General features: G+C 39.4%; 1 protein-coding gene across 1 annotated transcript in view; it reads right to left on the bottom strand.

The window, feature by feature from the left end:
* The window catches only part of KIF13B (kinesin family member 13B), a 203,481-nt gene that overhangs the window by 9,134 nt on the left and 166,589 nt on the right, over positions 1-27,758 (bottom strand). The window contains exons 37-38 of the mRNA XM_049100832.1: positions 20,530-20,663; positions 1,386-1,448 (exon numbers count right to left, since the gene is read on the bottom strand). Coding sequence (XP_048956789.1) covers positions 1,386-1,448; positions 20,530-20,663 — 197 coding nt within the window. The remainder of the gene's footprint in view (positions 1-1,385; positions 1,449-20,529; positions 20,664-27,758) is intronic.

Genomic DNA, 27,758 nt, shown 5'->3' with positions numbered 1-27,758 from the left:
CTATTTTATTTTTAATATCACTGACCAGGCAGGGAAGACTATACAAACAAAATCACAAGAGCCTAGATTCAGAACAGGAACTTTGGTTCTGGAAGCGTGAGTGTTCCCTCTTCCCCTGGTGGGTAATACCCCATCAGTACCACATAGACAGCTGTCTGCTAAGGGCCACCTACGTCCTGTCCTGAGGATCTGACAGTCTAGCAACAGTGCCTTAGATGTCCCTGGTCATTATCCCATTTGCTTCCACATGAATCCTTTAATGTAGGCCAGGAAGCATTACCGTATGCATTTTACAACATGGCCCAGACAGGTTAAAGGATTTATCCAAAGCTTCCAGTAAGTGACAACCAGAGATCAGAGGTCAGATCCACAGTGACAACAGAGACCAAAGGTGGCAGAAGGCAGCCCTGATTGCACCATTCTTTCCTGCTGAGCCCAAGTGCAGCCTCAGATTCCTTCCGTGAAAGCACGGCGGGAAACCGCTCCCACTTGACTGGAGTTGATATGTGAGTGGAAACTTATTCCCCATCTTTGGGTTATTCCCTTACCACTGACACTTCTGGAGACTGCCATGAAAGCCTAGCCTTGCGAAAACCAAGACAAACAGCAGAGTTGCCCTGAGCTGCAGAGGCCCTGGCAGGTCTGGTGCCCTCGCCAGCAAGAGACTTGGTCTCCCTCTGTCCCATTGACCTTGGGGCCCCAGTCTTGCCTCAGCACACTAATAAACACCACTCATGGGGGAAGAAGGGAGGCCACAGGAACACCTAATATGTCCTAGATTGAAAAGGACCTTTTAGAAAGGGCTGAATCTGTGTAGGTCTGAATTCCCTTCCAAATTATTTGCACTTTTTTGCCGTTGTTTTAATAAATAAAATTTTCCGATGAAGATACAGCATTTCCTAAGAGAATGAACGCACAGTGGGAGAAAATAGATTTGCTATTCATAAGATGAGAAGTGCTGTTCATCTGTGGGAGATCATAAGAGACTATTTTCTCCCCAGCTTAGCATTAGTCTTTTCACGCTGATATCATGAATCAGAATGAAATGTAAAACTGAGAATTAAGCAAACACTTGGAATAAGGAGATTGTTCTGTTTATAGAAATCGCCTTTGCCTAGCAGTGGGCTATTAAAGCAGCAGACTACATTAGCAGTCAAGCACCTAAAAGTTTAGCAATCATATGATTAACAAGTTGAAAATAGAAAAGTGGAACAAGGAAAATATAGAGGGAGAAGACAGTGACCTATATTATAGCTAATTATCAAAACGGGAACGCTAAAATGAAAAACCCACGGGTGTGGACTCAATAGTTACGGCATCGGGGCCACCCACCACATGTGGGGCGACCGCCAGCAAAGGCGTCACCCCCCACCCGCCAGACTCACCTCCACCACTCTGGTCGTCCCGGCATCCGAGAAGGCAGACTGCACCATGATTCGGGGCACAGGCTGAGAAAACAAGTGAATAGACGGGCATGAGGGATCAAGAGAAGGAGAACCGAAATAACCAGAGAAGGTTTTCACTGAATAGACAGACTGGAGAACCTGTCAGGAGGACCCACTTGAAGTGAACTTTTACAACTTTCGGGAATTCTCACATGTTGCTGCCAAGTAGGCATGCCAAGGGCTAGGGGTGCCACACGACACAGGGGCACAGCAAGCAGCTTACCCCCAGTGAGCAACACAGGGCATGTGCTGCAAACAATAACACTCATGGCATGACATTCTCACACATGCACAGGCTCTCTCCACTCACAGCGCATGTTCATCAAGGGCTGTTCTGCACATATAAGTGTTACAGGATGCTAGAGAGAAATGACTGGAACAGGGAAGATCGGGAAAGGCTTCAGGCAGGAAGTAGAACAGAAACCAAGCCCTGATGGCCAGGGAGAGCTGGTGCCCAAGCAGACCAGCGAGTGTAGTCACAGGAAGTGAGGAGTCCCACCACGCTGAGACTTCACATCTCCCCTTACATTTCCCAACACTATCAGTCACCCCCGATGACCGCTTCTTCACCAAGCAACATATCTGCCTCATATCTGCCAGTCTGGCTACAGCCTACTTTTGGGGCATAATACAGAGCAGGATATATTGATGGAGGCTTTGGTATTCTAATCAGGTAACAACGAGGACCACCAGAGATGCCTGAATGAAGAAAGCAGGAGCTTAAGAAGATGGATCTGCTGGTAGAGGGCAAACTGGAGAAATATTTAAAGGCCAAGGTAGGAAGATCACTGATGAGATTCCAGCAACAGAGCAGATGTGAGGGAATAAGGGCCTGAATTACTGGGTGTGTAAGCAGCAGTACAAGAAAGGGCTTCAGTACTTACGGACATGTGGTTCAAGGAACAACAACAACAACAACAAAAAGTAAAAAAATAAATAGCACCAGGATAAGGACATGTCAGAAGAAACAGCTGGTATCTTCGAAGGAGAAGAAATCCGACATTCTTTTAGAGCTGCTGGGTTTACAATGGCAGAGGGAGACAGGATTCTCTCAAAGAAACCAGGAATCCACTACTTCTGCCTTTATTCCATCAACCAGATCTCCCCGTTCCAGCGCCAGAGTCTGGATCTCGCCTCAGAATGCTCAGCTCCCAGAGAGCTCCGTCCTGGCAAACTTAGGTGTCGCAGTTTGTTTCCGTGCAGTAGGAGCGTCTTTTCTCTTGTTGGATCCAAAGGTAAAAGAGTAGCTAACCACCTAACGACTCATCTCTTACCTAACCTAAATTGCCTAAAGAAGCAGATTTCATATCCTTGCATTTCCCTTCTCCTGGCCCTCAGTACTCCAGGTCCTCCCAGTTCCCATGATGTATCCGGGTGCCTGAGGCTTCTATGCCATGAAGATGCTCTGGACGGTCTGCAGGCACTAAGGCTGGAAGGCCAGAGTCCGGTGTCCTACTGAGTAGCCCAGACTCTTACCTGAAGGGACAAGAGCCCACCTGGAACAAGATGGTTCACTTAGGAGGTTAATCTGAGTTCACATCACCAAATAACTGAGTTTTAGCAAAGGGCACCACTACCACCAATGATGCCTTGTGACTGCCTTTGGGAGAAAAGAGCTAGAAGAAATTAATTCTGCTGAATTGGGAACAGCACTGGGATGTGAAAAAAGGCACAGAGGACAGGCAATCAAGTAGGAAATGGTAGGAGATATGACTAAAGAGATGGAAAGACCTAGGGATAGACTAAAGCAACGTATGCGGGATCCCTGGGTGGCGCAGCGGTTTGGCGCCTGCCTTTGGCCCAGGGCGCGATCCTGGAGACCCGGGATCGAATCCCACATCAGGCTCCCAGTGCATGGAGCCTGCTTCTCCCTCTGCCTGTGTCTCTGCCTCTCTCTCTCTCTGTGACTATCATAAATAAATAAAAAAAAAAAATTAAAAAAATAAATAAATAAATAAAAATAAAGCAACGTATGCTATAGCCTGCAAACACTGGGGAGTTACTAGGGGCTGAGGACAAGGGAGAGGTAAGGTAAGAGGTAGGGTTAAGAAACACAATGTGAGGGGCCAATGGAAGAGAACTGAGGTGGGGGCAAGGCCACTGCACATGACGAGGGCCTGAAGCACATGACCTTCCAGCCTCTCCCTGGATCCCTGGACCAGGAAAATCCCTCCTTTCAACTCCCATGATGCATCGCTCCTCCCCTCTCTCACAGCACCTACAGGAAGCTCTGCTTCTCCACTCTACTGGCAACCTGGTAGGCAGCGACAGTGGAGTTATTTTCAAGCAAGTATCCTCCACTGCACCTTACAAAGTCCTTGAATACAGGGGCCACCATGTTTCTTTTTATATTTACTTTCTCTCATCGTATCTGAAGTCCCCCACAAATGCAAAGGTGTTCACAGCATATTTCCTCGTAAAGGCAGAAAAAAACATTTCGTAAGCTCAAACTCCAAAATACTTTACACTCTTCAGTTAGACTTCATTAAGGCGGACAAGACTGCAATAAAATATTCCTCCTTAAAGCATAAATATGTAAAATCCCACCAAAGGTGGAACATAACCACCCAGGATGAAGCCTCTTCTAAGATGATATGGCTCCTACCCTCCTGAACAGAGCATAGAAACATAACTTACACTTTTCTCTAGGACTCAGGGGAATTAGAAAACTCCACTAAATGGTTAAAAAAAAAAATCTGACATGAGTGAAGGGACAAGCCTGCCTGTGACACCATATCATCCACGGACACACAGGCCTCCAGGTACCCAGGGCCCCATGACATGGCTCCAGGCCACCATGCTGAGACATCACATCTGTCCTTACATTTCCCTACACCATCAGTCACCCCCAATGATCACTTCTTCACTAAGCACTTCTTCACCAACACAACTTCACCATCTGCCTCATCAACAGGCCCACCCCAAGCCTACCATTCAGAGGAAGGGAGAAGCAGGACACAGGATGATGACACATGTATGAAGTGGCTAAAAATAGTGCCAAAAATAAGATGGGATGGTGTCTGAATGGATCCTGAGTGTACTGTCAAGTACTTTGAGCACACCTACTTCTCTGGTTCACCTGCTGGTAACTTCGTGGGGCTCCCTCTGTGGGGAGCAAAGTGGTGGTGGCTACCAAACCAGCACTGGCCAAATAAGCATCAGATAGATACTTCTCCAATGGAGAACTCTGAAAGGTTCATGCTGAAAAGGATGAGGTACAGGCATATAAGATTGGCTACATATTGATTTTTACTGAAGCTAGGTGACAAGCACAGAGGGCTTCACTAGTATTCTATGTATTTCAAATTTGTCCGTAAGACTGTCCTACGTGGGGGCACCTGGGTGGCTCAGTGGTTGAGCCTCTGCCTTTGGCTCAGGTCGTGATCCCGGAGTGCTGGGACTGAGTGCCATATCAGGCTCCCCACAGGAAGCCTGCTTCTCCCTCTGCCTATGTCTCTGCTCTCTCTGTGTGTCTCTCATTAATCAATAAATAAAATCTTTAAAAAAAAAAAAAAAAAGACTGTCCTACATGAAGAAGATAACTGGGACTCTGAATCAATGTACAAATTCAGTTCAACAAAGACTCAGCTCCCACAGGGTACAGGGCATTCCAACAAGTGCTGTGAAGAACACAAAGATCACAAAGTCACAGGCCTAGCTCTCAGCAGACTGGCAAGGACACATATGAAAATAACTGAAACACTGAGGAAACTGATAGATATTAGAGTGACAGCTTCAAACGCAGAGAAGTTTCAGAGGAGGAAGGGATGATAAATGAAGCAGGCCTAGAATACCCTCATGGGGGCGATTTCACTTTGAGACAGGCCCTGAAGACTGAATGGCTTTTCCAGGGGCAGAAGGCCACTTCGAACATGAGTAATGACACGGCGGAGGCAGGGTGTTTTGTGGGCCTGATGCGTTCCGTCTACCGCCACCTCTGCCCCAAGAAAGGCTACTCAATCTTCCAGGAGGTCTTGGGGAAGAGAGAATGATCCAGAGCGACCTGCACAGGGCAGAGGGAAGCAGGTTAGGGCCACGTGCAGGAGACCTTGTGAGCTTTTATGGTTTTCACCCTCAGTAATGAGCTATCAAAGGTAAATGAATGAGCGGTGATAAGGGTTGTGCTTAGAGGAGATTCACCCCTAAAAATGGGGGAGATATGAACGAAACAGGGAAAGATCAATTAAGAAGTTGCTTCAGTGGTTTGGTGGAGAGCTAATTAGAGCCTGAACTTAGATGATAAAAGGAAAAGGAAATGAAAACCTAGATATGAGAAGATGACTGAACACTTGGAAACAACTGGCTGGGGAGGCTAGGGAAACAAAGATGATGCCCAGGAAGGATGAGTGACCAGAAGGAGGGTCACAGTGGTATCAGGAGAACCCGGATGCATGTGTGTGTGTACACCTGTGCATGTGCCTATGCGCCAGGGTGTGGGGACCCTGCATTCTGTGTTTACCAATGGCCTGTGATGAATTCAGGAATTTCATTAAGGAGACCAAAAATACCTACAAAGTGTACTGAAATCTTAAGTGTGCCATTTGTCCTTCACACCTAAGAGCTCAAATTTCCAAATGTGTATTGTTTGCATTTTAATGCTCTTTTACATATCCCCTGTGCAGGCAGTTGCCTCCTATTTCAGTAGCTCAAAACATTTCAGATCATAAGTTCATTAATCCTTACGACACATCTGGCAACTATTAATAAAAATGACTGCGAAGTATTTTGCAGCTATAAATATTAAGGAGAAGTCCCACGAGGCAAGCGAATATAAGTATAATTATCCACATCTCACACTACAGAAAGCAAGGCTCAGAGACAGTCACCTAATGGTTACAGGCATCCAGGCTGCCCAGTGAGTCAGTGACAGATGGAAAAGGACCAACTTCTCAAGCATCAGCTGAACCTGCAATCATGCTGTCTGCCGAGCATCACTAGAGCTAGGCAGATGAGTAGGTTACAAGAAGAGAACTGCTTAGAAGTATTTCAGGGAGAAGATGAGGGTCATTCTTGTATCACAGCCCATCATTTTTTTTTAAAGATTTTATTTACTTATTCATGAGAGACACAGAGAGAGAGGCAGAGACACAGGCAGAGGGAGAAGCAGGCTCCATGCAGGGAGCCTGATACAGGACTCGATCCCAGGATCCCAGGATCATGACCTGAGCCAAAGGCAGGCAGTCAACCACAGACCACCCAGGTGCCCCACAGCCCATCATTTTTAAATTCTGGTTTTCATATGTCACATGAATGAAGAAAACAGGGCAGATCAGCTCAGAATTTCAACTAGGCATATGAGTCATTGGGAGATCCTCCTGCCTAAAACATAAGGTTTTAACACCTTGGCAATACATAGACCCTCACCTCTCTGTGAGGCTGGACCCTCTCCTTGGCTTGTTATGCTAACCCCACTCTGAACTGATTACACTGCTTTGCCAGAGCATTCCTCGAGCTCTTCCTTTTCCCTAGGGAATCATGTTCTACCTGGTGAGCCCCTATTCATATCTGTCTTAGCTCGAGTGTGATCCACTTCCTGAAATTGCCTTCACCGTGCCAGCCCCAGACATACGTGTATTACAGCATCCAGAACATCACCCTATTTAGCTCTCCCAAGGGTAGAGTTTAGGGTTCATTCATCTCTGTATTCCTGTACATAAATGAATAACTTCATGTTTGTTGAACGAATAAATACATACATTAAGTGAACAAATCAATTACTTAAGTGACATGAAGAAGACCAAATTGTACAGTTACAGAGAATTTGGGAAAGATAAGACATTCTGAAATTTGGGCATTTGGGTAGGTAGAGGGGAGAAATATTTTAAAGCAAAAAACAATCACTTCGTTCCAAGACTACTGAATTTTCTGATGCGTTTTTTTCTTGTTTGAAAATGAACCTCTCCTCATAATCACCCCTTACCCTGAATTGGATAAATTCTTAAATGTCATCTTCCAATGGGTTCTAAGCAAGTATAATCTTCTATGTCTTTTTTTAAAGATTTTGTTTCTTTATGTAATTTCTACACTGAACCTGGAGCTCAAACTTACAACCCCAAAAGCAAGAATCACACAGTCTACTGACTGAACCATCCAGGCACCCCCTTTTTGTACAATTCTAACCTATCATTTAAATCCAAGCATAAGAATATAAGATGTACAATTTACCTTTCCTACAAATAACCAGTAGACAACCTGGGATTTTCATGGTGCTAATGTGAGAAAAACATAATAAACAAAACCAAGAAAGGGGAGTCCATATAACCAAAATACTTCCTAATCTTTGAATATGTTCTGATAAAAGTTACAAACAATGGATAAAAACAGACACGTACAATTACCTAAAGATCAAGATTCAGCAATAACCTAATCAATATAAACATACTTTTTAAAGGTTATGTTAATCAGAGGCAGGGTGGTTAGACTGGAAGAAGGGGCACTGCAAAGTCACAGGAGGAAAGCTGGAGGAAACACCCGGCACTGGTCCAGAGACTGACACTTCAGTTGCCTGCGGGATCTGGCTCACACGAGCAGCTCCCCACTCACCAAGCAGCCTCAGGATTCACACTCTGGCTTTACAGGTGATCTGGTGAAGATCATGTTTTTATGATGACACCAGCACTTTTGTCCATCTGGAAATTATATTTCTTATTTTAAATAAGTAACTCAGCATTTTACCTGACCCATCAGTCATTTGTTCATGCAAACCTGGTCACCTCTGGGGTTGCACATCTGGAAGGTGGTAATCCAGCCCACATGCATTCTCTAAGCAATGCCTCCCAGAGAGGATGACAGGTGGCTGCCAGCTGGTCCCTGCCAGACACACTTTTACCCTACCTGCCACATGCCCCTTTCAATCAGTGACATCAAAGTATCAATGTGCCAGGCATGGGAAGGTGACTTAATTTTTCTGCCCAATATTACAATGCCTCATGAGGTTTTCTAAATAGACTTGAAGAGATTCAGGTTTTATCCTCTTCAAATCTGCCCTCCAAATTGCAGTCAGAAGAGCTTCCTGAAATGCAAATTTGATCACATCACTCTCCTGCTATAAAGCAGTCAATGATTCCCCATTGCCCACAGATAGTTTTTTTAAAAGATTTTATTGATTTATTTATTTATTTGAGAGACAGACAGAGAGAGGGGATGAGCACGGGGAGGGGCAGAGGGAGAGGGAAACGGGAAGGAGACTTCCCACTGAGTGCAGAGCCCAACATGGGCTGAGTCCCAGGTCCCCAAGATCATGACCCAAGCAGAAGTCAGACGCTAAACCAATTGAGCCACCGAGGCACCTCTACAGATAATTTTTTTAAGAAAGGAATGGGCAAGAAAAGAAAATACAGGGATGCCTGAGTGGCTCAGTCGGTTAAACATCTGCCTTTGGCTCAGGCCATGATCTCACGATCCTGGGATGGAGCCCCACATCGGGCTCCCTGCTTGGCAGAGAGCCTACTTCTCTCTTTCCGTCTGCTGTTCTCCCTGCTTGTTCTCTTTCTCTCTCTGTCAAATAAGTAAAATCTTAAAAAAAAACAACAACAAATAGGCCCTATTCTGTATTTCCATGTCTTGACCAGTCCCTTCCTCAAATACTTTAGACTCATTCATTCTACAATATAATCACTTGCATATTTCTAATCAGATCCAGTGAAATCTCTTAATATCACAATTGTGCATGCAACTTTGCTTCTTGAATATAAATCTCAGTATGCCACTCACTAGGCTCTGTAACCTGAGACAAGGTGCTTAATCTACCTGAGTCTCAGTTTCCTCAATATCTGAGTATCTAATATCACCCTCTAACTCTGTGCCATGGTGGCCACCAGCTCTATGTGCCTACTGACCACTTGAAATGCAGCCTATTTGACTGAGAAAGTGAAGTTTTTGCAACAAAAATTTAGTATGCAAATTAAGATGTGCTAGAAATGCAAAACTACACACTTAATTTCAAGAACTTTACAGGGAAAAAAGGGAAAATATCTCAGTAATTTTTTATATTGATTACAGATTGAAATGACAATATTATGATTATAACTAAGTAAATTATATTACTAAAATTAATTTGAGCTATTTCTTTTTACTTTTTTAAAGGCGCTTACCAGAAAATTTAAAATGTCATGTGTGGTTCACAAATTTCTACTGGACAGCACTGATCTAATTCAGCACCACTGTTGGGCTAATGCATGTAAAATCCTCGGCACACAGTAAACATTCAGCACATTTGTAAAATACTATGGTTTTCCTAATCACTGGAATGTTGTGGTGTTTTCCAAGATACTTCTAGCTTTGCTTACTATATAAGCCCAGTTTTAAACAATCAACAATTATATCTGATATAAAATATAAATCAAAAGATTTTATTTGTGTTATCAGCCCCCAAACCAGTCAGGATATAATACTGATATAATACTGAAATATTTTCTTTCAAATAAAGAACCTTAGATATTGTAAATTTACTCATTCACAAACATGTATCAGGTGCTGCTATATTCCAAAGACTGTGCTAACAGCTGGGGGGAATACAGTATGAACAAAACCTCACATAGAGTTCCTATGCTCCTCAGAAATAGGCACTCAGGGCCTAATATCTGATATTCCCATTTAAATTTAATTATAAAAAACAACTAAGAGGCCTATTTCTTTGATCAACAAGTAAACTATTTTATCAGTGGGTAAAAGTGAATAAGACCGTCAAAACAGACTTTTTATTTCACCATATTATTTATATATGTGTTAGTTCAACTTATTTGAGGTACTACATATAGAAAATATGAATATTTCTGGAGTTGTCAGAAAGGATTCTTATTTTTATGGAATCCAGTTTACTTTTTAAACTTCCATATGAGAATTGGGATCCCTGGGTGGCGCAGCGGTTTGGCGCCTGCCTTTGGCCCAGGGCGCGATCCTGGAGACCCGGGATCGAATCCCACGTCAGGCTCCCGGTGCATGGAGCCTGCTTCTCCCTCTGCCTGTGTCTCTGCCTCTCTCTCTCTCTCTGTGACTATCATAAATAAATAAAATTTAAAAAAAAAAAAAAAAAAAAAAAAAAATAAACTTCCATATGAGAATTGTTAATAGTCACTTAAATACTGATGTGAAAAGAACAACTTATGGGGCACCTGGGAGGCTCAGTCAGTTAAGCCTCTGCCTTTGGCTCAGGTCCTGGAATTGAGTCCTATGGGCTCCCTGCTCAGCAGGGAGTCTGCTTCTCCCTGTCCCTCTGCCTCCCCTCCAGTGCACGCATGCTCTCACTCTTCTTGCTTACTCTTTCTCAAGTAAATCTTTTTTTAAAGCTTTTTGTTTGTTTGTTTGTTTATTCATGAGAGACACACAGAGAGAGGCAGAGACATAGGCAGAGGGAGAAGCAAGCTTCCTGTGGGAACTCAAGTCCAGAACCCCAGGACTATGACCTGAGCCAAAGGTAGACACTCAACCACTAAGCCACGCAGGCATTCCTCAAGCAAATAAAATTTCAAAAAACAAACATTTTTTTTAAAAAAGAATGTAATTTCACTTTATTCAAAATAGTGGTTATTAGTTTTTCAAGTATCTATGAAGGATGTCTACTTAGAAGACAGAATATTTGTGAATCTTAAAAATCTTTGGTGCGCCTGAGGGTCAGTTAAGTGTCTGACTCTTGGTTTTGGCTCAGGTCATGATGTCAGGTTCATGAGATGGAGCCCCATGTCCGTGGGGCTCCATGCTGATCATGCAGCCTACTTGTAATCTTCTCTCTCTCTCTCCCCCTCTCCCCCACACCATCCCCCTTTCACACATTCTCTCTTAAGAAAAAAAAATAAATAAATAGGGTCTAAATCTAGACTATTACCTGTATGGCATATCTAGTAAGTGAAGAATAGTTTTTACATTTTCAAATTACTGAAATAAAAGAATACTTGTGACATGAAAACACTATATGAAATTCAAATTTGGGGGTTATAAATAAAATTTTCTTTTTTTTTTTAAAGATTTTATTTATTTATTCATAGAGACACAGCTAGAGAGAGAGAGGCAGAGACACAGGCAGAGGGAGAAGCAGGCTCCATGCAGGGAGCCCGATGTGGGACTCGATCCCGGGTCTCCAGGATCACGCCCTGAGCCTCAGGCGGCGCTAAACCGCTGCGCCACCCGGGCTGCCCTAAAATTTTCTTAAAATACATTCAGACTCACTTATTACAAGTACTATCTATGGCTAGTTTTGACAGGACTGCAAAGCCTCAAATAATACTATATGGCCCTTCACAAAAAAAAAAAAAGTGAGCCAATCTCTAATCTAGAGACTCATACAAAAGTGCACAACAACAATTTCTGAATAAAGAGACTAAGGTCAGGGGATCCCTGGGTGGCTCAGCGATTTAGCGCCTGCCTTTGGCCCGGGGCATGATCCTGGAGTCCCGGGATTGAGTCCCACGTTGGGCTCCCTGCATGGAACCTGCTTTTTCCTCTGTCTGTGTCTCTGCCTCTCTCTCTCCCTGTGTTTCTCATGAATAAATAAATAAAATGTTTAAAAAAAAGAGAGAGAGAGACTAAGCTCTCTTCAACCAACTTCTGTACTGCCTCAGAAACTCTTATTTTCACTATTTAAACTCCTATATCTGATTGTGAAGACAACCCTGTCAACTCACTACCTGTCAAAACAGTATCCATACATTTCTGGCGTGAAGAGAGCAAAATGTTATGATTTGGGGAAACTATCAGTAGTAAAAGTGCCTAAGAATTCATCCCTAAAGCAACTGAATGGAAATCATTTGCCTTGAATTAAAAAATTAAAAAAAATATTTTGTACTCAAGAAAGCCTGTGCAAACTTGCCTGTTAACTCAAGAACAAGTAAATGTAGCATAACACATCCAAATATACTTATTATGTGTGGTTTACTTACAAAATTACAGGGGGAAAATGCTCATATACATTATTATTTTTTAAATATATTTTTAAAAGATTTTATTTATTTATTCATGAGAGACACAAAGAGAGAGGCAGAGACACAGGCAGAGGGAGAAGCAGGCTCCCCACAGGGAGCCCAACGCAGGACTCCATCCCAGGACCCTTGGATCACGACCTGAGCCAAAGGCAGACGCTCAACCACTGAGCAATCCAGGAGCTCCTTTTAAATTTTTTAAAGATGTATTTATTTAAAGATTTATTTATTTGAAGCAGAGTGAGTGCACATGTGCAAGGTGGAGGAGCAGAGGGAGAGGGAGAAGCAGATTCCCCTCTGAGCAAGAAACCCAATGCTGGGCTTGATCCCAGGACCCTGAGACCATGACCTGAGCCAAAGGCAGGGGCTTAACCCACTGAACCACCCAGGCACCCCCATATACATTATTTTAAAAATAACTGAACAATTAAGGAACACTGAAGACTAGAAAACAAGGCATAAATTCTTCTTTCTTATTTTAATTAGTTACGATGACGAACCATTGGTGATGATGACATAAGGATAACCATTTATATGGTTTGTTTTATCAAAGGAGTCCAAGTATGAGTAGCCCTAAAACACCATTTTTGTGCACAAGGGAAGAACTAGTAGTTGGTTTATTTTTTCCCATTTTATATATAGAAGGATCACAAACATGAAAGACAATATCACTAACTACATAGGCATCTTCTCAATCAGCATCAGAGAAGTGCAGAGTGCTGCTCTCGCCCCTCAAGTCTTTGTCCATCCTCTACAGTGGAAGCAGTGTTGAAAATGGAGAAAAATATCCCTGTGGTTGACAAGACAGTCCCCAGTGAAGTGCAGGACACTGAAAAGGGATAGGCCGTAACACAAACATAGGCTAGAAATGTGACCGTGCTTTTGATGGTGGAAGTTAAACTGAATATTATTAACTCTTTAATTCTCTAGATGAACCAAAGATACCATTTGGAGTCCTACGGTTTGAAGTACATAAATAGCTTCATCTGAACACAAACTTCTAGATACATGAAAAAAGCTATTATGCCAAATTAATTCAATCTAACTAATTAGAGAGCAGGAAGTTCTTTCAATTATTTTATGTGCTGTCTGAGAAACACACTTGAATATGAGTAGAGATTTCATTAATTGCAGTTCATTATTTTCCAGATTAGTTACTAAACTTGCATCAGAAGGTCAAAGACTGCAATTTTGTCAGCTGCCACCTCTTTCAGTGCAGAGTCTTTGCATTTCTGGAATTTAGAAATCGATTACAAACAAAAACAAATTCCCATAAAAATGAGAAACATAAGTCTTCATGAAGATGTTCAAACCAAGATGTTTTATAAAATATATGAATCTTTGTTTTTAAATCTTCAGAATAAACTAATTTCTACCCTATGCAGAAAGATCCACAGATCTTTTCAAATATTGAAATAGAATGCCAAAAAATAATAGCATCTTGTTCTGAAAAGCTGCTGACTCCAAAGAACAAGTTAATAAACATTAATCTTTTCGTTAGAGTTTCACCATGGATATATGTTTGTATCTTTCCATGAGGGGAGGGTATCGAACACTCTTGTTTGAAAATGTCAAGGACACACTGATTAAAAGTACTTTTTTGAGAATCATCCCCCCTTCATTACACAACTGCTGCTTCTCTTCTACCTAACATTGGAAACATAGCAATGACTGGTAGAAAGAGGTCCTATCCCATTCCTCAGTTCTTACCTGAACTATTTTTATTTCCTCAAAATCTTATTTTTAAAAAACAGAAGTGACAGAAATTCCACAGCGTTCCTTTTTTTTTAAGAGAGCACCCTGCTATCTCTAAATCACCCTACTTATTCACAGCTGCTACCATTCTCTTTGTTAATTTCATCTCTGTCATTCTACGCCTTCCACCCCCTGCTGTAGCGAGCCATCCTTACACAGTTCTCCCCGCCTTGGCGCTGCCGTCCCTTGAATGCTTATACAGTCAGCTCTCTTAGTCATTGTTTGGTCAAGCTATAAATAACTCCTTTAATCCTTCCTCATAAATCATTTCTGACGTTATCCCCTGAAATAATTCCAATTGGTCAATGGATTTCCCGTAGTAACATATCCCGAACCAAGTGCAGTAATCTAAGTGTGGTCTAATAATGCCAAGGGTGGCATTCAGGTGAGTCCATGGGGGTTTCTTCAATATTGTGACTATTTCAGAGGACTTTAAGCCTCCAAACTAAACTGGGACAGAAATACAGAAAAGGAAGAAGTTTTAATATCTTTCATCATAGTTCGATGGGAAATGGAGAGAGAAATAGCTTTCCAAATGATAAAAAGAGAAAGTTGAGGGTGGGGTAGAAATAAAAGAATGTGCTACCATACATGGTCTATTTGGTTACCATGTATTGTTTCTGTTGATTCTCAAACCATGTGGGGGGGGGTTGTTTTTGTTTTTCGTGCTGTTAAACATTACATATCTTCTGCAAGGTTACTATCCATTTATTATCTCTGAGTCTTATGCAATATTAATCTCATATTTATTCTTTCCCATACTGTAAAATTGATCCAGATTCCTTTTAGGCATATGCCCTGATTTCTATTTTTCCTGGGTTCTGTCTTTAATGTTATTCTATAACACATAGTTTTTTTAGTCTGGTATTGATTATTTAATGACTATTCATATAGGCCACTGAAATGAGTGCATTAACAAAGCACTAGCAGCAAACAAAACATGGAATTAAAATAGAAAGCAAACTTCACAATATTTGTGTATTTCTTTACACTACTGGTAAGTCATACCATTAGATACCTCACACAGAGCTATGGCAAAGCCAGGTAGTGAACATATAGTCTAGGAATGTTGGTCAGCCTGAATGTGCTTTAGGCTTACAAGACTGGTGATACAGAGAAAGGCCAAGACATGGTGTTCCTTTATTTCCATAATGTATCTAACAAAGTCTCCCATGGTCTCTTTGGTAGAAAGAGGAAGAACTGTGGATTGGAGGTGGCAGTTAATGAAAATACAGAACTAAAACATCCTGTGACTTGAGGAGTGATCCTGAGTTGCCTATGACAAGGTCCTCCTCTCTCATGCCCTCTATTGTTCAATATTCTGTTTATGACCCAAGTGCAGACAGACTATGCCCTTAAAAAGTTTGCAGATGATAGCTAGAACACATGTATTTTTTTAAATAATTACTCAAGAAATATCTTGACATTCTAAGAACATTAGAACAAAATTAAGATGAAAAATTTTAAAAATGGATCTAAAGTTTCTTATTTAAGTTTTTTTTTATTTTTTTTAAGTATTTTTACACACTGATTAAACAACATAATAAAAAAGGAGAACTGCATTGCCAAGAGTGTAAACAAATAAACAAGCAAACAAAAAAGGGAATGCTAACTGTCCAGAAGCACAAGCTAATACTGGCCTGTAAAAGAAAGTACAATTTATATGCTACTTTGGTAGAAGTATGTCATTTAGAAAAGAAAGATCATAATTGCACCATTTTCAAGTGTGGGCTTGAATATACTTCTGAGCTTCCCACTTGAAGTAAGACCCAGACAAGTCAACTGAAGAATGATGAAGCATTTATTATCTGAGATACAGTGGGCTAATCTATAGCTGTTAAGTCTAGAGAAAACCTCCTCTTCCCTCCTCCTAACTCCTGGGTAATAGCAGAGGAAACTCTGAGGCAAAGACCGGTTGGAAATAAGCTGATCTTTTTCCTGGAGGAGTTGGAGGTTCCACAAGAAGGGGCAGGGTAGATCATCAAAAAAAAGTAAGACTCTCAGGCTTAGGTATCAAATCTGATTTCCAACTAAATGGGATGGCATTATAGTAAAGACTACTATTTTAAAAAAAAAAATTGGAGGGGGCACTAAAAAATCTAACTAATACAGCATTGTTCTTATTGCTGTTATTTTGAAATCCCATTGGCACTACAATGCTCCATTTCCAAGGATGAAACACCATTCAGATGGCAACGACTTTAAAGTATATTTAAAGTGGCTCTAGTAAGGGAAACTTCTATTTAACAATGTCATTTAAAATTATAATTTACTGCTCTTAGAGCTTTACCAGAAATAGTTAATATAAGTTAGATGAACACAAGCATCTTTGGTCAACTAAATCCTAATGATAAGCTTAAGTTGTCCTCTCCTTTAGGAATAGTTCTTTATAAAGGAACTTCTATCAATCCAGGAAAGAAAGTTCATAATTATGTCTTGATATCGCAAGTGCCCCCTCAGATGTGATTCTCTCACCTGTAAACATTCTTTATACCGCTGGATGACACTGATACAAATAAACTATCTAATATTATAATCTGAATATATGTCAATGGTCAACCAATACACATTTCATATCAACTATGCCCCTGCCCTCAAGGATTACATTCTAGAGAGGAGTTAAGCAATAAACATATAACATAATAACATCCAATGAAAAGATTAAATATGGTAGTAGTGTACTGATGTGATGGAAGCTGTTGTTTTAATTTAATTGGTGGAGGCCACTCTAAATGCAAATGTACTTCCTTAAACTGGCCTATCCTGGGAACCTTGGGTGGCGCAGCGGTTTAGCGCCTGCCTTTGGCCCAGGGCGCGATCCTGGAGACCCGGGATCGAATCCCACGTCGGGCTCCTGGTGCATGGAGCCTGCTTCTCCCTCTGCCTGTGTCTCTGCCTCTCTCTCTCTCTCTGTGTGTGTGACTATCATAAATAAATTAAAAAAAATTTAAAAAAATAAAAAAAAAATGGCCTATCCTGACTATTCTAAATAGTAGATCACTCTACTAGAGATCTAGCAATCATGCAATGACTCTGGCAAAGAGTATTCCAAGTAGAAGGAAAGGCAAATGCAAAAAATTCTTCAGATCAAAATGAACTTCATGTGTTCATGAGATAAGAAAGAGGGGTGCCTGGGTGGCGCAATTAGGCAACTGCTTTCAGCTCAGGTCATAATCTTAGCATCCTAGGATCAAGCCTCACCTCAGCCTCCCTGCTTAATGGGGAGTTGGCTTCTCCCTGTCCCTCTGGCCCTCCTCCCTGTCCCCTGCTCATGTGCTCTCTCTCAAATGAATAAGAAAGGAAGGCAGGAAGGAAGGAAAGAAAAACAAAGAAAGAAAAGGCCAAAATGGCTTAGTATGGTGAACAAAGAAGAAATAAAGGGCATAAAGATGAAAGGTCAGGGGATCAGATCATATAAGACAATGGAAGGCACAGCAAGGAATTTAGATTTTATTCACTTTCTTTTTTTTTTTTTTAAGATTTTATTCATTTATTCATGAGAGACACAAAGAGAGAGGCAGAGACACAGGCAGAGAGAGAAGCAGGCTCCTCACAGGGAGTGGTGGGACTCGATCCCCACACGGGGATCACGCCCTGAGCTGAAGGCAGATGCTCAACCACTGAGCCATCCAGGTGTCCCGATTTTATTCACTTTTAGTGAGAAGCAGTGGAAGATTTCAAGCCATGAACTAAAGTAAGACTTTGGAAGGCCACTTAGGCTACTTTGTGAATAAAAGACTTCATGAGGCAAAGAGTGTCAGACAGACCTGTATGTAGGCTGCTGCAATCATCTGGACAAGAGACTACGGTGGCATGAATGACTGATGAGAAATGGAGATGACCAGGAGTTGCTGGATTGGAATCAGTACCTACGAAATCTTACTGATGGACTCTTTGTGAGGGATGAGCAACTAGGTGGACATCTGTGCTATATACTGAGATGGGCATGTATTTTTAAGTCTTCTGTGTGTTGAGAGTAAACAGACTTGTGAGCTGAAACCAAGAGTAATGTTCTGGACTGGTAAAATGTGAATGCCTAATTGATTTAGAAGTGGGAAAGCTTAATGGGCAGTTAGCTCCATGAGGCCAGAGCTCAGGGGCAAAGTCAGCGCTGGAGATAGAAATATGAACATTGTCAATACATAAATAGTTAAAGCCATGGAACTGAATGAGATGACCCATGGAGAGAAGGTCCAGGATGGAGCTCTGGGCCCCTGAATGTTACCAGCCTGATGGAATAAATGGTCCCCAAAAAGGCAATTGAGAAAGACTGAGCGGTCAGCAGGAGAGAAACCAGGCAAATGTCACCACGCTGAAGCCTAGAGATGAGTGTTTCAAGTATGATGCCATGTCAGAGGACACTGGAACGGTGCAGGCAAGATGCAGCTCCCTGGTGCCCTTCAGGAAAGGCCCATCAGTGGAGTGGAGTGGGGGTTTCACAACCAACTGGACCATTTAGCTCCACCATTGGTGTCTTCATTAGGACCAGTTTTGTATCTATATTTTCATTTATTTATGAAATATGAAATATTTGGGGTAACTTTCTAATATTTTTGCTCACATATGCTCAAAGTAAACTGAATGGACAAATATTGTGCAAGAGATCTTCAAAATATCTCATGATCACCTTTCTTAAACTGGACATTACAAAATGCAGCTATTTGCCATCACTACGTTTCTTTTTTTTTTTTTTTTTTTTTTTTTTATTTATGATAGTCACAGAGAGAGAGAGAGAGAGAGAGGCAGAGACACAGGCAGAGGGAGAAGCAGGCTCCATGCACCGGGAGCCCGACGTGGGATTCGATCCCGGGTCTCCAGGATCGCGCCCTGGGCCAAAGGCAGGGGCCAAACCGCTGCGCCACCCAGGGATCCCCATCACTACGTTTCTAACACATGACTGTACCTCTCATATCCAGAAGAACCAATCAATTACTCGCAAACAGTAAAAATAATTTACTGTAGCAAGTGATCTGACTTGCCATATCAAAAATTCAATGCAGCTTTTACAAACTAACTATAACTATGGTAGTCTGATTCAGTAACTTCTAATGCCATACCAACTTCCTTTAACTTCTACAACTCTGTCTTCACCAAAGAGTGACTGAAAGAGTACTTATTAAACTTTACATCTTGGTAAAAATCACCTTGGGTGCTTATAAATACAGATTACAAAGGCACCCCTACATGGAATCTGGGTTATAAGGTAAGGCGGTTATTGTTGTTTTAAAAGTTACCTTTCTTAAAAAGCTACCATGGAAATTCTGACACAGAGAGTCCATGCATCATACATTATAAAACAATGATGTAGAAGTTTAGGACAAAATAACATATACAACAGCAAATCCTTGGAAAAATCATTTTTACCTAAACCCCAACTGAGTATTAGACTAGTTATTTCTTTTAGCTCTTGTGGTCATAGATTCTTTGGTAACTGTCAAGCATCCCTATGTGCTTAAAGTTAGTTCAAACATCCAAAATCATGACGTTTATTTTTTTCATACACTATGTGTACACATCTGCTTAAGTACATATTTATACAATGCTAGATATAAAAAATTATATATCTGTACAGCAGCCTTACAAAACTAATACCACTATCCTTGAATATGCCTTCATAAACTCAGAAAATTCTTTTAAATAGTTAAGGTCTAGGACAAGGATTCACCTGCATTTCTGCAACTTGAATGTTTTAAGAGAATGTGGATAAGCTAATGTCAAAAGACCTACTTCAAAAACTGAACTTGCACTGTATGTGTTTTTGAAGGAGTATAAATAAATCCTCATTTATCATTTTCTGCTGAATTCACACCTATATAAGGCTGGAAATTACATTTCCAACAGGCTTCCCATTCACCCTTGCATAAGAGCAGTTTCCTGATTATGTGGAAAACTCTAAGATTTTCTCTAAAACTTATTTGAAGGTTGGGTAGAGAGTTTCAAGAAAAAGGAGAAATAAGACAAGTGATCACATTTAATATTTTAAATGAAGGAACAGGTAAACCACGGCAGAGGGAAAAGAGGTGGAGACGGAAGGACAGTGATGATATAAAATTGTTTGAAATAAGAAATGAAATCAAGAATTAAAAATAGAATTACATTTTCTGTTTGGCAATACACAAACAACCCTAAGTGCACTTCATAAATTTTACTATTGTTGCTCTAAGTAATATTACCATAAATCACATTAGCAGTGTGCTCGGCATTTTTTAAAAGCAAAAAGGATTGAGATTGTCAATAAGTTTCAACAGCTCTGTTACCTCGGAGAAGAGTAGAGGAGAAATGATCACAAGCTTTTACTAGGCCTAAAAGCCCAGTTCCATCCATGCCATCCATCTCCCTCTAGCATCTGTGCACTAGAGAGCATCGTTCCACCGGGAAGTAGAAAATGTTCACAGTTCCTTTCCTGATGCTTTTACCTGATGTGCAAGGGGAGAAGGCTGTTTGCCCCTTTTCTCATCGCGGACAGGAAAGAGAGACTTCAAGAGCTTTGGCATCTGTGGCACAAAGGATTTTACTGGATTCAGGTAGGAGGCCGCTAGGCTACTAAGTCCTGTCAATAATACAGAAAGGGAAAGAAGTTAAGGGTAAACAACAATGTAGACATTTTCTTTCCTACAAATTTGCCAAGTTTCATTTGTAGTGAACCTAATAACATCAATTCTTAAAAAGTATCCTTAAAAAATATTAGAAAAACATCATATTATTATAGCTATCCTCAACCACAATGTTGTTTCCTTTTTCCAATTAAATAACAGCAATGAGGGTATTTCTAAAACATCCAATATCCAATGTTTCTATTAGTATCTGAAGGGTAATCCAATCCCAGTCCTTGTCACTAATTGGTTCATGTGCTAACTTCTGCCCTAGAATAAGACAGGTTTTTTTCATTTTTAAATCATATAGCTAATGACACACATGTATTGTTCTTTATCTAGACTTTAACCTCTTTGAAGTCAGGGACTGTGTTTTCTCCAACTTTAGCTTCTCATATCTACTTACTGAATAAAGATGATGAAATGGACCTTTTGTTGTTTTGTTTTGTTTTTATATTTTTCTTTTTTTAAAAAGATTTATTTATTTGACAGAGAGAGAGAGCACAGAAGCAGGGGGAGGAGCAAAGGGAGAGGGAGAAGCAGGCTCCTCACTAAGCAGGGAGCCTAATGTGGGTCTCCATCCCAAGACCTTGGGATCATGACCTGAGCCAAAGGCAGATGCTTACCCGACTGTGCCACCCAGGAGCCCTGAAATGGACCTTTTGAAAAGAGGGTGATGTCTGGGCTGTTTTCACAAGAAAGAGATCAAAGTTCTGAACCAACCATGTTCTTACCTACTCTAAATTACCAAAGGCTAGGAGCAGTCATGCAGACAATGCCTATGATATAAGATTTGTTTCCCCTTAGTGAATAAAACTAAATTTTTAGGAGAATGTAATCTAACTCATAAATGATAAAACACTATATCCACATAACACTTTTAAAAGAACAAGCAAGTCAACCTGAGGAATTTGTATGTGAACAGAAGCACTGAACAGAAGCACACAAGCATCCACATACATGCCTCTATCCCACACTGACCCCTGAAATGACTCCAAGCTTATTGGTAATACACTTGGTATATGGACCCATACAGTTCCAAGGTTTGTACATTTTATATAAGGTAGTATAATATTAACTCTAAGTAGACAGTGAAAGGATGAAAGTATTTTATAATCATGAGAGCCATCACTAAAAACCTAAGGCAAAGAGATAAATGCCAAGAGATATGTTAAAACTGAGTCAAAAAGTCAAATAATTTACAAGGCAAAAATAGGAAAGAGAAAAACAAAACAGAGAAAATAAGTTTGAGATGAATAAAGAGCCAGAAGAACATAATCATCTAAATGCTAAAAGAAAAAAATAGGGACAATCTAGAGTTCTCTATAGAATAAATTAACATTCTACACTGAGGATGACCCCTAATTAAATAAAGATCTAGCCAATAATCAATCAAATGCTGCATATATCACAAAGAGAGACAATCAGATATGATGTGTCTCCTGAGATAAATACACAAAACTACTCTTTCATTTATTCTACTTCCCAGCCCTCCCTCAAACTGGCCTGAATCTCTTCAAGACCATAGAGCTAACTACCAATTCACAGGAAATAAGGTAGACAGAAAACCATGTTTTAAAAACCTCATTGGGAAGGAACCAGCGAAAGTAAGAATACAGAGGGACTACTGTACAAAGACTTGGTCTCTTCAATATATATAATGCATGGGGGAAAAAGAGAAGAACATAAATATTAAACTTTAACTCAAGATACATATCAACCCATCACAATATATGAACCTTACACTTAGATTTTTCATTCAAAATAACTAAAAATATTTTTGATCCAACTAGAGAAATATAAACACTGACTAGATATTTGATGATATCTAGGACATTTTTTTCAAGTTTTCTTAAGAGTGAAATGTTATTGGGGGTATTGCTTTAGAGATACATGTACAAATATTTACAGATGAAATGATATCTGAGGTTTGCTTCAAATTAATCATTAGAGAATGTAGAGAAGTAGCAGGAATAGAGATAAATCAGATTGGTGATGAACAGATCATTCTGAAGCTGGAGAGGGTTACATAAGGGCACATTGTATTACTCTTCTACTCTTGTTATGTTTGATATATATACCATAAATACCATAGTAAAAGGATTCTTCAAAGTGAGAGCAAAATAAAAACTTCAACATATGAAAGAAAGGGTCTGTCACTAATAGACAACTGCTAAATGCACTGATAATGGGTATAATTCACAAAAAAGAAACTAAACTTAGAACAAAGTAAGATGCAAGAAGCAATGATGTGAGCAAAGCAAACTCATAAATATGTAAATCAAGTAAGCATTAACTAAAAATTTTTAAATTTAATCTTTAAAAATTATTATTATTTTTTAGGTAGGCTCCATGCCAGTGTGGAGCCCAACATGGGACCTGAACTCACAACCCTAAGATCAAGACCTGAGCTGAGATTAAGAGTCGGATGCTTAACTGAATGAGCTCTACCAGGCACCCCTATTACAATTTTTTAAAATATTTTATTTATTTATTTATTTATTTATTTATTTATTTATTTATTTATTTATTTAAATGAAAGAAGAGTGAGAAGGAGAGAGAATCTGAAGCAGACTTCATGCTAAGCACAGAGCCCTACATGGCTCAATCCCATGACCATAAGATCATGCGCCAGGCCAAAACCAAGAGTCACTTAATTGAGCCATCCAGGCACCCCACAATTTTTTTTTACAACAAATTTGAGGCATCTGAGTAGACAGTTGGTTAAGCTTCTGACCATGATCTTGGCTTAGTTCATGATCTCAGGGTCGTGAGATGGAGCCCTACATGGGGCTCCATGCTAGGCATGGAGTCTGCTTAAGATTCTCTCTTGCCCTTTGCCCCTCCTCCTGTCCATTGGCACACACACATGCATGCTCTCAAAAAAAAAAAAAAAATTACAGAACTTTAAAACAAGATGGTACTCTATGACCTAGTAATTTTATTCCTAAGTATTAACTCAAGAGAAATGTTCACAAAAATGACTTGTACAAGAACAAACTTTATTCACATTAGCCAAAAACTGGGAAACAAACCAAATGTCCACAAACAGAAGAACTAATTAAAAATTATGATAAATTCAACTGTGAAAGTGAAGTTATTCTCAACAATAAAAAATAAATTACTAAAGGATGCAACAGTATGGAGACATGAACAGAAATGATGAATAAAAGAAGCTAAACATAAAAAGAGTATATAATGTTAAGACTCCATTTATATGAAATTGTAAAACAGGCAAAACTAACCTGAAAGCATAAAAATCAGAATATTGGTTGATTGTGGAGAGTAACTAGAGTCATATAAATCTTGTATATCTTAATTGGGGTATAAGTTACACAGGTAAATACAATGGTCAAAACTCATTAAATTGGACCCATAGTCAAGAAAAAAGCAGTCAAGAAAAACAGACCATGAAATGGCCCAGATACTGGAAAACCTTAAAGCAGCTTTTGTACACAGGTCCAAGGAAGTAAAGAAGAATCTGATCTTAACAAACGTACAGGTAAAGAATATCAGCAGAGAAATTGAAACTTAAAAAAAAAAAAAAGTGGAAATTCTAGAACTAAAAAGGATAATCAATGAAATAAAATATTTTCTGGATGTGCTTAAAAGAAGGTTGGAGATGGCAGGTAAATTACGTAACCAGAAGAAATAAGAGTAAGATTAAAAGATGAAAAATACATTTCTTTAAAAAATAGAGCTTCTGTGACCAGTAGGGTAATATTAAGCAATCTAACATATGTGTAATTTGATTCTCAAATGGAGAAAGTGGAGAAAGAAGAAATGGTTAGGGGGAATAATTTAATGAAGTAATAGCTGAACATTTTCCTAAATTTGTTGAAAACTTCAACTTACAGATCCAAGAACATCAATGAAACGCAAGCAAGATAAGTACAAAGAAAACCATACCTAAGTATATCATAATCCAACTGCTGAAAACAAAGATAGAGGAGCACTTGGGTGGCTCACTGGTTGAGCATCCACCTTTGGCTCAAGTTGCAATCCCGGGGTCCTGGGATCAAGTCCCACCTCAAGCTCCCTGGAGGGAGCCTGCTTCTCCCTCTGCCTACGTCTCTGCCTCTCTCTCGCTCTCTGTCTCTCATGAATAAATAAACAAAATCTTTAAAAATAAATAAATTAAAAAATATAAAAATAAATAAATAAATAAACAAACAAAATTAGAAGAAAAAAACGAACTAGAGAAAACTATGAAAGCAAACAACATAGCAGAGTAAACAGAGACATATTACATGTAGGGAAAAGAGACACAAATGATGACTGAGTCTCAGCAGAAAAGGAATCTAAAAGATAACATAACATCTTTGAAGTGCTACTAGTGGAAAAATCCTTCCAAAAAAAGTGAAATCATAATCTCAAAAGGGGAGAGCATTCTTCTCCAAGATAACTGCACAATAAGAAATACTACAGGATATTCTTTGGGCTAAAGAGAAATGATATCCATAAATATAAGACTTCAGGAAGGACTGGATAGTGCCAGGAATAATAAATATGAAGAAAAACATAAAAGATTATCTATAGTCTCTTAATTTCCTTAAAAGACTGTGGCTGTTTTAAAGCAAAAAGAGGGGACACCTGAGTGGCTCAGCGGTTGAGTGTCTGCCTTCAGCTCAGGGCGTGATCCTGGAGTTCCGGGATTGAGTCTCATATCGGGCTCCCTGAATGGAGCCTGCTTCTCTCTCTGCCTATGTCTCTGCTTCTCTCTCTGTGTGTCTTTCATGAATGAATGAATGAATGAATGAATGAATGAATAAATAAATAAATAAATAAATAAATAAATAAATAAAATCTTTAGAAAAAAAGCAAAAAGAGTAACATTGTAAAATGGGTACATAATGTCTGTAAAAGATATAACAACAATAATATAAAATAAGGGAGGTCTAGGAACAGGCAAATAGAATTATACTCTTACAAGATTCTTTTATTTGTGCAGTGGGAGGTGATATATTATTAATTCTAAGTAGACTATGATAAGTTAAGAACTCATACTACAGTCCTTGAGCAAAGACTTGAATAAACAAATACAGAAATATCAAAGAGCCAGAAATGTAAATAAAATTAAATACTAAAAAATATTTTTCAATTAACCCAAAAGAAAGCAAAAAAGAAGTTACAGTGGGGGAAAAAATAGAAAGGCCAAAGAGAAACCAACACTGTTGAGGCAGACATAACAATAATGATATTACATGTAAAAGAACATGCCAGTTGAAAGACAGAAATTGATAGACTAGATAAAAAAGAAAAGTTAGACCTAACTATATGCTGTCTACAAGACAATCACATTAATTTAAAGAAAAAATATAGGCCAAAATTTAAAAGGCTGAGAAAAATATACACTATTCAAACAATAAGCAAAAGACAGCTGATCAGTGGGGATCCCTGGGTGGCGCAGCAGTTTGGCGCCTGCCTTTGGCCCAGGGCGCAATCCTGGAGACCCGGGATTGAGTCCCACCTTGGGCTCCCAGTGCATGGAGCCTGCTTCTCCCTCTGCCTATGTCTCTGCCCCTCTCTCTCTCTCTTTGTGTGACTATCATAAGTTAAAAAATAATAATAAAAAATAAAAAAAAATATTTATAAAAAAAAAAGACAGCTGATCAGGAGAGACAGATTTCAAACAGGATTTCAGAGCTACAAAGAGGCAGTTCATAATGAAATCACCTAATGAAATGAATATCACTTTATCAGGAAAAAAATAACAATCCTAAATATGTATATACCCAACAGAGTTCCTAAAAGAATGATACAAAAACAGATATAATAAAGGGAAAAATAGGTAATTTTCATGATCATATTTGGAGATTTAACGCCTTCTGTCTCACTGATTGATGGAACAAATAGAAAAAAAATCAGTAGAACAGAATATCTGAAGAACAGATTTGAACAAGGTTATCAACCACCTTGACCTAATTGATATATACAGAACACTATGCCCCAAACAGAATAGTTTCTTTTCAAGCATGCATAGAATATTTACCAAGATAGAACATAGTCTCAAAAACATTCCAAAAGACTGAAATATTGAAGAGTCTTTCAGATTGTGATGAAATTAAATAAGCAATCAATTAATAAAAAGAAGTTCCTCCCCCTTTAGACATATGAAAATAAATTGACATGCTACCCAATAACCCATGGGTCAAAGAATAAATCAGAGGGAAATTAGAAAATATTCTGAATAAAAACGAAAGAACCACATTCTAAAATTTGTGAAATGCAGACAGAAATAGAAATCAATGAAACAAAACAAACAATAAAGAAAGAAAGACCAGATTTGGCTCTGGGAGAAGACTGAGAGAATGAAAACCTATCTCAAAAGTATTCATGAAAACCAGAAAGAAAACAAAAATTAACAAAAAATTTTTAAAAAGGAACATCACAACAGAGCCTATAAACATTAAAAGGGCAATAGGGAGCATTATAACATTTATTGAAATAAACATAAAAATTTAGATGAAACAAAATTTCCTGAAAAACATAACTTATAAAAACTGACTCATAAGAAAATACAATGAGTTAAATAACCCTATCTTAAAGAAATTGAAGCCATAATTTAAAAGCTTCCCAAGGAGAAAATTTCAGAACCAGAAAGTGTCAGTGGTGAATCCTGTCAAACATTTAAGGAAGAAGTAATACAAAGTATATAAAATCTTTCAGGAACAAAGATAATAAGGAAATATTTCCCAAGTCATTTCATGATGCCAACATAACCATGACACCAAAACCAATCAAAGGCATTATTATGAGAAAAGACGAGTAGATATTTATCATAGAACACACACACACACCAAAATCCTTTACGAAATACTAGCAAATAGAATCAAGCACATGTTAAGGATAAGACATTGTGATAAAGTGATATTTATCAGAAGGATACAATATAAATTCAACTTTCAAAAATCAATGTAACTCAACATGTTAAGACAAAAAAGGGAAAGAGTCAGATGACCATAACTAGCAGGTCAGTGGTTATGTGGTAGGAAATCCTGATTTAAACTATTTCTGGAAGATGCCCAAACTTCATGATGGTGGTTGACAAG

This window comes from Canis lupus, chromosome 25 (assembly GCF_003254725.2).
Source record: "Canis lupus dingo isolate Sandy chromosome 25, ASM325472v2, whole genome shotgun sequence".
Classification (NCBI taxonomy): Eukaryota; Metazoa; Chordata; class Mammalia; order Carnivora; family Canidae; genus Canis; species Canis lupus.
The sequence above is the reverse complement of the archived record's forward strand: the minus strand, read 5'-3'. Positions and strand labels throughout refer to the sequence as shown.